Source organism: Thermothelomyces heterothallicus, assembly GCF_042370625.1.
Source record: "Thermothelomyces heterothallicus CBS 202.75 unplaced genomic scaffold P884_scaffold_21, whole genome shotgun sequence".
Classification (NCBI taxonomy): Eukaryota; Fungi; Ascomycota; class Sordariomycetes; order Sordariales; family Chaetomiaceae; genus Thermothelomyces; species Thermothelomyces heterothallicus.
Window position 1 is genome coordinate 173,849 of NW_027192582.1, and position 9,462 is coordinate 183,310.

The 9,462-nt window shown below is 58.1% G+C and overlaps 4 protein-coding genes across 4 annotated transcripts; all 4 read right to left on the bottom strand.

The window, feature by feature from the left end:
* Positions 1 to 215: 215 nt before the first annotated feature.
* On the bottom strand, positions 216 to 3,154 carry P884DRAFT_271556 (V-type ATPase, V0 complex, 116kDa subunit family; the record flags this gene model as incomplete). The annotated part of the gene is made up of 4 exons (XM_069442447.1): positions 216 to 347; positions 493 to 713; positions 811 to 2,856; positions 2,947 to 3,154. 4 exons carry the CDS (start codon positions 3,152 to 3,154, stop codon positions 216 to 218), a joined length of 2,607 nt encoding a protein of 868 aa, XP_069295460.1.
* A 520-nt stretch (positions 3,155 to 3,674) lies between these two features.
* Positions 3,675 to 3,884, bottom strand: P884DRAFT_206299 (uncharacterized protein; the record flags this gene model as incomplete). Its single annotated transcript, XM_069438708.1, has 1 exon — positions 3,675 to 3,884. One exon carries the CDS (start codon positions 3,882 to 3,884, stop codon positions 3,675 to 3,677), a length of 210 nt encoding a protein of 69 aa, XP_069295461.1.
* Positions 3,885 to 4,744: 860 nt separating this feature from the next.
* P884DRAFT_206608 (uncharacterized protein) lies at positions 4,745 to 5,128 on the bottom strand (the record flags this gene model as incomplete). Its single annotated transcript, XM_069438731.1, has 1 exon — positions 4,745 to 5,128. One exon carries the CDS (start codon positions 5,126 to 5,128, stop codon positions 4,745 to 4,747), a length of 384 nt encoding a protein of 127 aa, XP_069295462.1.
* A 2,288-nt stretch (positions 5,129 to 7,416) lies between these two features.
* P884DRAFT_279382 (uncharacterized protein) lies at positions 7,417 to 9,356 on the bottom strand (the record flags this gene model as incomplete). The annotated part of the gene is made up of 2 exons (XM_069443300.1): positions 7,417 to 8,816; positions 8,888 to 9,356. The coding sequence occupies 2 exons, from the start codon at positions 9,354 to 9,356 to the stop codon at positions 7,417 to 7,419; spliced, it is 1,869 nt and encodes a 622-aa protein (XP_069295463.1).
* Positions 9,357 to 9,462: the final 106 nt, after the last annotated feature.

The window sequence follows — 9,462 nt, forward strand, 5'->3', positions numbered from 1 at the left end:
GGGGGGGGGAGGTACAACCGCCTGAGACAGTTTGCCTATTTATCTTGTGGAAAAAGGCAATGTGGTTCAGAACAGTAGGGGCGTGTTGGAGGGGAGGTGAGAAGAACGGGCGAGACAGACAAAAAGAAGATTGCCCAATTGATCTATGCAATGCATGCTGATACCATACTGATACAGGCACACTCCCACTGCTCCCTTGTACCCTCGATCTAATCTCAACCCAGATATTCCTTCAACTCCTCTGATTCCTCCAGCAACTGCTTGAACGAGAACGGCGCGAATGGCCACCCGGCAAACTCGGCAAACTTGGAGAAGGACTCGACCCATGCCAGACGCAACGAGTGAAGCTGTAGTAAACCGGCGCCTGTCAGTATCTCTGGATATACAAGACAATGCAAAAAAAAAAAAAAAAAAAAAAAAAAAAAAAAAAAAAAAAAAAAAAAAAAACACGCAGACTGGGGGAGGGCGGCGGAGAGAAATGGAAGGACTCACCATAGCAGAAACACCCTCCATGATGATCAGGATGATGCAGCTCAGGCAGAAGAACGCGGCAAACACCACCACCAGGAAGATGGCGCCGCCGATACCCGTCGCTTTGAGGGCCGGGCCCATCGTCATGGACCAGAGCACGGCCGAGAGCTGCTGGTGGGCAAGCGAGAGGGCCCAGAGACGGAGGTAGGACGCCGTATGCGAAACACAGTTGAGGCAGAATTCTATGATACAACGTTAGAGAAAGAAGAAGGGAAGAAAAAAAAAGGGGGGGAAGGCAGGAGGGAAAAAAGGTAAAAAAAAAAGAAAAAAAAAACGTACCGATCGTGTGAATGACTTGATGAATCATGACTTCGCCAAAATCAAACTCCCCGCCGTGGCTGTGGCCGTCCCCGGCCTCGTCGTCGTCATCCAGGTCCTGCGCGATCATAGCGACGCCTTCGCCGGCGCTGTCCACACTGTGCCGGGTCCCGTTGGCGGCGCCCCCGAGGCCCTCGTCATCCTCGTCCAGGGCGCTGACCCTCGAACGCTCACCGATCTCGCGATAACCCTTTGCGCGGGCGCGGTTGTGCTCCCAGCGCAAATAGAACGGCTTGAGGAACAAGAGAATGGGCACCTGGATGACGGCGAGGAGCAGGAGGCCGACCTGCACGTACTTTTGGCCGGGGTAGAGCGGCACGTCGATGAAGCCGGGCTGCAGGAACATGTAGATGAGCATGTTCAGCAGGCCGGGGGGCTGCTTGCCGATGGCGAACCAGTCGACGGACCACTTGTAGATGATGCAGATGACCAGGTAGCCAAAGATGGACTGGAAGAAGATCATGCCCGGCACGAAGTTGCCCCAGATGTCGACGGGCCGCTTGAAGTGGCGGGCATTGATGTAGGAGAAGCAGAGCGAGTACGTCATGTGGGCCCAGCCGAGGATGATGCTCATCTTCATCTTGTAGCTGTTGGTGAAGAGCAGGTCGTTCTCGGTGCCGTGCCACCGCCAGTCCAGGCCGAAGGGGTAGCGGTAGTTGTCGTCCCGGATGACGGCGCGGACCGTCTGGCCCGGGTGGTAGTTCTTGGGGACGTCCCACTTCCACGAGCTGTCGAACAGGGTCATGGACTTGGAGAAGATGTCGTTGTAGATGAGACCGGTGAAGATGGAGAAGACGGCCATGACGAGCGCGATGTAGCGGCCGTAGTAGACCATGGCGAAGAGCTCAAACGTGACCTTCTTGAGCGGCTTCTCCCAGTAGATCATGGCCAGGGCGGCGCAGAGCATGATGGTGGCGTGGCCGAGATCGCCGAACATGACGGCGAACAGGAAGGGGAAGGTGACGATGACGGGAATGGCCGGGTTGACCTCCTGGTACGTGGCCGTGCCGTAGGCGTTGACGATGGTCTGGAAGGCCTCGGTGAACTTGTTGGTCTTGAGGTACGTCGGCGGCTTCTTGTTGGTGCGGATCTCGTTGATGATGGACGGCACCGACAGGCCGGCGCGGTTGGTCACGTCCTGCAGGGTCGAGCGGATGAGGGGCAGGTCGTGCGTGGGGCACCAGCCCTCGGCGATGAGCGTCCGGCGGGCCCGGTCGTACGAGAAATTGTTCAGGGTGTTGTAGACGGCCTTCTCCTTGGCGACGAGGACCATCCAGGCCGACAGCGAGCGCGAGATCTGGGTGAGCTCGGCCTCGAGGGTCTGCTGCGTGTTGCGGAGGACGCTCTGGACGTCGCTGAGGCGGGCGTTGACCTCGTGCACCTGGTCCCTGCGCAGCTCGCTGTTCTCGTCCACGTTGTACACCTCGGCGCCCATGGACTCGGAGATCTTGCGGATCTTGGCGAGGATCTCCTTGCCGTGGGCAAAGATGACGAACACGTTCTTCTGCACGGGCTCGTTGTTGGCCGGGTCGATGAGCGGCTCGGGGATCTCGGCCTGGTTCATGTAGAGGTTGCCGCGCAGCGTGCGCCAGAGGATGCGTTCAAAGGCGGCGACCCGGTCCCGGGCGATGACGCCGGCGACGAAGCCGATGTTCATGCCGGAGAAGGACCGCTCAACCTCGGGGGCCGAGATGTGGTGCTCGACGTCCTGCAGCAGCGGGGCGTCGTCGTTGTCGGTCGACGCCCGGATCTCCTCGACGTTGCCGTGAGCGCGGTCGAAGAAGCCACCCGCCTCGCGCAGCACCCAGCGCCATTCCGTCAGCTCGACCTCGCGCTTCTTGAGCGCCTCGTAGCTCTCGTTGAGCGAGGCCACGCGCTGCTCCAGGCCCTGGCTGCGTTCGGCGAGCTCATCGATCTCGGCGGTCGTCGGCGGGGCGAGCGTGTCGACGTCCAGGTCGAGCTTGCGGAGAGGGATACCAGCCTTCTCCATCTGGGCGTGGAAATAGCCTGCACAAAGGAGCGGGTTAGCGGGCGAGTGCGATTGCGAGAGCGAGAGCGAGAGCGAGGGAAGGAGGCGTGCGCCCCGGGGTTACCGACGCAGCTGGCGCTCGATGTTGTCGAGACGGCGGATGTCCTGGGTGAATGCCCTCTGGAACGCGGAGAGGTCGCCATTGAGGTCGCGGAACTGCACCAAGCCGAGCTCGCCGAGGGCATTGACGACTTCGCGGCCGATTTCGTTGGAAATGTAGAGCTGCACCATGCTCATGTCCGCCGAGCGGAACGGCGTATCTCGTGCCGGAGCCATCGCGACGGGGGGGATGGTCTGCGATGACCACGGCGATGGCGGCAGTACAATTAGATGATGGGGTGGTTGTGGTGGTTGTGATGGTTGGAAGGAGCTGTTGTGTTATCCAACAGCCAACCAACTCGGGCTGCTTGTCTGGGATTGGAGCCGGCCTTGGCTGGGGCCGGGGCGCTTGCTGTTAGCTCCGCGCGTCGGCAAAGCTCCGGGAGATTTATGCCCCACCAGGGGCACATACAGTGCGAGCATTGGCCAGAATTGCACGGTCTCGTGTTAGTCGCCTCGAGGGGTGGTTCCTGACTAGTTATTCTTTCTTTGCCGTCCGAGATCATCTCCGGGGCGGAAACAATACGAGAGTTTTCCATCACCGCGCATGGAGATACTGGCTGAGGTGAGTTCTTTGAAACTGCGACGTTCGTACGTAGTTTTGATACCATTATCTCTATCCGCTCTCTCTACTTCTCCATCGCTGGCGCTTTTGCAGTGCTTCGGATCGCAGACAATATCCCTCAGTAGCCCCCCGTCAACTATCATCAGCTGCTGCCGAGGTTGCCTCCAACGCTATTTGCTCCTCGGATCCCGGGTCCAGAACCTGAATATGAAGTCCCAGCTGGCGAATGGCGTGCGCGTGCGATAACACGGCACGCCCCTCCAGCAGCTGCCGTTCTACCGTGAACCTCAGCTCATCGGCGTTCAGTCCGCTCTGCCGAGCCGCAGCAGCCCTCCAGGCCATGATAACCCCGTCGCTCAAGTCACTCTCCCCTGCCCAGGTCGCCTTCCAGGTGATAGTGGCGTGATATTTTGGGCTTGCCCTTGCCCGCTGGTATCGAAAGAGACCGGCTACCTGCGGTCTCCCATTCCAAATCTCCAGCGTCTTCAGTTTTCGCATATTCCCAATCGGGACGCTCGCGCTAAGCAACAAGCTCTCTCGCTCGGCAGGATCCGCGTTCGGGTCCAGCAGCTGCGACGTCAGCGACAGCGACTCGAGTGTGTACCAGGTCCAGTAGCTCTAGTCAGGGCTTGAAGGCCACGCTCTGAAGAAGTCCCTGGCGTCAGCCATGAATGCAACTGTGACGTGCTGAAGTCCGCGGGACACGTCCGCCAGCGTTCGGCCGAGGGAAGCGTTGGGATCCCGGGTTAGCTTCACAACGTCCGCCACCACAGGAAAACGCAGCTCCGCCTCAACCGATCGGGTTGCGCCATCGTCGAAATCCTCAAAGAGTGTCAGGCTCCTCAGGGATGGCGGGAGATAGCGGCGGAGGAGAAATTCGTGCCCTGTGCCAGGTCAGCCGTTGATGGTATCAGCCGTGTAGACTCAAATCCCCTCCCCCTCCCACCCTCCGCATCTTCCCCTTCTCCTCCTTCCCCGTCTGCGACGACAAAAGTGGTATTCTCCAAGTACTCACGGTTGTCGGCGTCCTGTTGCTCCAAGGCCGGCCACTCTCTCCAGAACTCAAGGGTCGTGGACTTGAGGCAGGTGAGCGCACTGAAAATGTCTGCCGGACGGTGCGTCAGCGGCCCATTCCTAAATTCGGGAGCGAAAGGATTGTCCCCGTAGCCATAGGTAGCCGAAAAGGCCCCATCAAAACCCCATCAAAACTCCATCAAAAACAGGTTGGGTTCGGGCGTACGTGCGTATCCTGTCGGGGTCATCCGGCGACGCGTCTGCCGTCGCACCACGAGACGGTTGATGATCTCGACTGGGGGAAGCATACAGCTGAACTCGACGGGCATGGCACCGCGCCCGAACAGTCTGCGGATGGCTCCGACCTTCCTTGCCCACCTAGGGTTATGGTCTCGATCATAAGCAGGCCGTGGCGGGCCGCTCCCGGAAGGCTCAGAGTTGGGCAGCGTTCCGGAGTCGAGCACCGCGTCAAAGTCGAAGCTGCCAAAGGCGTGCTCACGGTCGCTTGGCGAATGGATGCTGATCTCGAGCGTGAAGCCGTCACCAGAGTAGCCGATGGACCAGAGGACCATGATTCTGAAGAATTCCGAGATCGCCCGCTCAGTGTCATCCGTGTTCTTCCCATGTGTGAAGTTGCTCTCCGGCTGGCAGCAATGTTCGCAGTCGTAGCGGTCGAGCTCGATGCGAAGCCAGATGTACGCGATCCACCGTGCCGCATCGCGTCCAAGTTTGCGCAGCTCGTTGAAGTCGTGCTGGGTGATGGTCAGTTTGCGAAAAAGCCTGGGCTGGAAGAAGGCACGCCAGCCCGAACAGACGAGGGTATAGCTAGTCAGACGTCTCTTTGCGCCGCCCCGGTTGATGTTCCTGCCCCAGCCGTTTGTGGGATCCTCTGCGACGTATTCAAGAACATGATGCTGCAGCTCGACAGGTAGCTGTGTCTAACATGCTTGGCCGAGTTCCGGACGGCGCACCAGCTCCAAGTCCATGAGTGTCGGGAGCCCAAGAAATGTGAATGAACGGGGGATGATGATATGGTGAGAAAAGGAATTAGCATTCAGATGAGCAAGGGTTTTCTATCGATGCATTCGCAGACCGACGCGAGTTGACCACTACCATGTACGGTACATCGGCCAAATAGGATGATTTGGGTGTGTGTAGTATGGGATAGGCTTGGTCGGGGCTAAGTGGAAGTTCCATTGAAAGGTCCTCCGTTCCTCCCTCACGCTGGCCAGGTGGGATTCCGCTCTGGGCCGAGAGCTCTTTCCCTCAACATGCAATCTCGGTGTACATTGAGACTGAACGAGCCGACGGGGCTCTGGTAACAGTAACTGCCAGAATGCTGAATCAGTTACTTGATTTTCGATTGCAGTACTCCTACCTTGTAGTTGGCTGCCTTCTGAGCGGCTTTGGCCGGAGCTCGAAGAACTCCGGGGCGCGACTCATCAAGGTACTACACCTACTCGTTACATTTCTCTGTAGCTCCAGCATTTTGGCCAAATTTCGAAACTCGCAAAGAGTTCTTGAAAGATGCCTACTCTTGGGTGGGAGGTTGTGTGGATTACAAGCACAATACACTGCGACATTGCATTGGCCACTACACGAACTTGACCTCCAGTTTTTCTGCTGGAGCAGGGCCAGAAGTCCTGTTCACGTTGGAATGCTCAGGTCAATGCCTTCGAGAGTCCCGCCTTGATCTTGATGCACGTGAACAGGTAGTGCATCCGCATCTTTGCAAGTCCATCCATCCGTACCCCAGAAACCTTGTGATCCGTGCTTCAGACCGGTTAACGACCTGCTATGCCCGAATACGGAGATTGCAGGATAAGGTACCAACGTAGGTATTGTATGTACGTCCGTACATACATAGTACGTATGTATATAAGGTATATACATGGGTCGGTGCCTGTACTTGCGCCCGATAACTAACGGGAGACGTGAGCGTCATAGTTACAAGATAACTAGCCGGGCGCCCGACCCGACTGCCGTCCCAAGCGGGAGGTACCGAGACCCATCGTCAACTCATCCCCCACAGACCGACAACTGCATCCCGCGCTCGCATGGCGCCTGCATGCATGGCGTCCCTTTGGCGCATGGGAGTTCTCAGGAGAGGAACCCTGAGTGGGCGTGGGGGCGATTCCGTAATCCAGGCTTCTAAACCCCTGCCGTCTTATCTCCTGCACCACTCAAATGCGCGATATAAGAGTTGCGGGTTTCCTGACTTTCTGCGAGTTGAGATCAATTAATCATCTGGAAGCTATGACAAGTATCCTCATTTGAGTACCAAGTACTTCAACCGTCGACCCTCTCAAATAATACATTTTCAAACCAGACATCCTGTCCATCGTTCATCCACCCCCTGGCTGGGGGTTTCGTCCTTGACCAGACGCAGCAACCACGTGAATAAAACAAACGATCACGAAACCTTCGACACCCTGTTTTCTGCTTGCTCATGGATATGCGATTGAACACGAAACGCGAAATGCCTTTGCCGCTCCGTCCTAACTGCGCCGATGTTACCTTTTTTCTTCTTCTTCTTTTTGATCCCCGATAATATTTGTGCTTCATGAGATGTCCCCGGTTTTTCACGCTCGTCCAAGAAACTCCGAGCAGATGCAAAGCGCCAGAGCCCCAATAAGGAAGAGGAAGACACAACGTGCTCCTGAAACTCCATCCCAGTCAAGCCGGACTCGGTCGCCAGAGAAAAAAAAACAAAACACCAAAGGAAGAAAGAAACGCCGCCCGGCTCGCTTGCCATGGTATTTAAAAAAAAACCGGATCAATGACGAAGAGCAGATGGTGTAGCTGACAGGATGAGAGAATAACGATGCCGTGAATAACACAACCAGATCGAAACAGCGCTTCAGAGCTTTCGCGAAAACATGAAGCTGCCATACATGCCTCCGACCTCGGCATGAGCAACGGGTATCTTCCTCATTCCCCACGACTCGGCACCCATCTTCCAACTGCGGCGGCCGTCGTCTCGCGTAGCAGGACCCGAGCCGTGGCTCTTGCTGGGCTGCCTCACCAGCCAGCCGCGGCTGCCGCACTCGGACAGGTGCCAGCCGATGCGCTGCAGGGCGGTCGTCGACTTGCTAACGCGCCGGCAGACGTCCTCGGCGAGCTCGACGACCTCTAGCGGCTCAGAATACGACTTGAGGATGGCGCAGGAGGTGCCGAAGAGGTACACCATATCCAGCTCCTGGCCCCAGAAGTCCGAAAGGTCAATGTACCGGAGCGTGTGCGGCACCCAGTCAACCTGCATCGCCACGTCATCGCCGTCCTCGTCAGGTACGAGAAGTCGGTTGACATCACGTAGCGTCAAGGACCGGCCCAACGCGAGTTCCTCCAGGTGCTTAGTCAACGGCCGCAGCAGGTCAATGTGCGACGCCGTCATCTTGCTGCCCTTCAGGTTGAGCGACCTGAGCGTCCTGGGAAGGAGCGGGAGGAGCTCGGTGATGTGGTCGGCGTCAAAGGTCTGATGGCTTCGGGCATCCGTCGCCAGACTCAAGAATTGCAGCCCCTTCGCGGCCGGGTGGTTCGCCAGGAAGTCGATCACGTTCCGGGCCGACAGCAACGTGCACTTGGTGAGATTCAGATGCGTCAGGGTGGCGGTTGGCGGGATGGAGGCCAGCGCCGCGTCAGTGACACGGGTGCCGGCGACGTCGAGGTGCGTAAGCCGGGCCAGCCGGGGCAGGATCGTCTCGAACACGGACGACGGCAACGTCAAGCACTTGTGCAGCGACAGCCGGCGCACTGTCAGCTCCTTGGGCCAGTTGGGCGAGAGGATCGACACAAACGACTCCTTGAACGAGTTCGACGTGCAGCCGCAAAAGTCGAGGGCCACTAGCTGGGGGAGGCCCAGGAAGAGCTTCTGTAACACGGCCGGATCCAGGTCTCCGTCGATGTACTCCTGCGCGAGGAACTCTTGGAGATACGGGGTCAGCTCCAGGCACTGGAGCAGCGTCTCCGATGTCAGGTTGCGTGCCTTTGAGCGCTCCGCAGCCGTCAGGAAGAGCTGATTAGGGTTGAAGTGGCAGAAGTCTAGCCGCCGCACGATGGTGCCCAGGTTCGGGTGGGCAGAGATGTGGGCTAGAAACTTTTGAAAAATCCGAGAGTGGGGTATCGTGATTTTGCTGTACAGGGTGCTGAGGGTCGCGACGTGCAACGTCCTGGACGTCAGCAGCAGCGACATCAAGTCGATATTGCGCCTTGTGACGCCATTGGGAGGCACGTCAAGAGCAAGGAGGTTGATGATGGCGGCTGGGACGAAGTGTTAGCCTCCCGAGACACGAAAAGCACGGAGGACGCGGAGGGGAAGGATGATGGCTTACTCAATATCTCTGTCGGCAACCGCTCGATCGGGGCTTCGCCGGGTCTGTTCTGGCCGCGCTTAGTCGGGCGAGTTGGGTTATGACTGCTAAAGACCTGGTTCAAGACCTGAAGATCACCAAAGCTCTTGCTGGCGAGCTTTCCCTTGACCTGGATGGCCTTCCATCCTTGGAAGGTTTCGGCCGGGGTCCAGTAGCCGAGGAGCTTGCTGTTGGGCTGAGTGATGGGAGGCTGGAACCGGGCCTGGATCATGATGCCCCGGGCCGACGTGCTAGAGGTGCTCGGGTTGGCGGACGAAGGAGGGGGCGGTGTGTCGTCGATGGCCTCGTCGCTATCGACTCCGAAGTAGGACGAGATCTTGGACTGGGTGAATGTTTGGGGGAGCGTGGTGTCGTGTTCACGGATGGACGAGAAGGAAGAGCGAGAAACTCGGTCTGGGGTCGAAGGCCGGGATGGCTTGTCGGCCGCCATGGCTTTGTAGTCTGGCGTGCACTGAACAGGTTGCAGACGACCTGCCTCTGGGCTTGGCTTTGAGACCGCCATCGGGTGGAGGGCCAGGGGTTGCTGGCGGATGGAC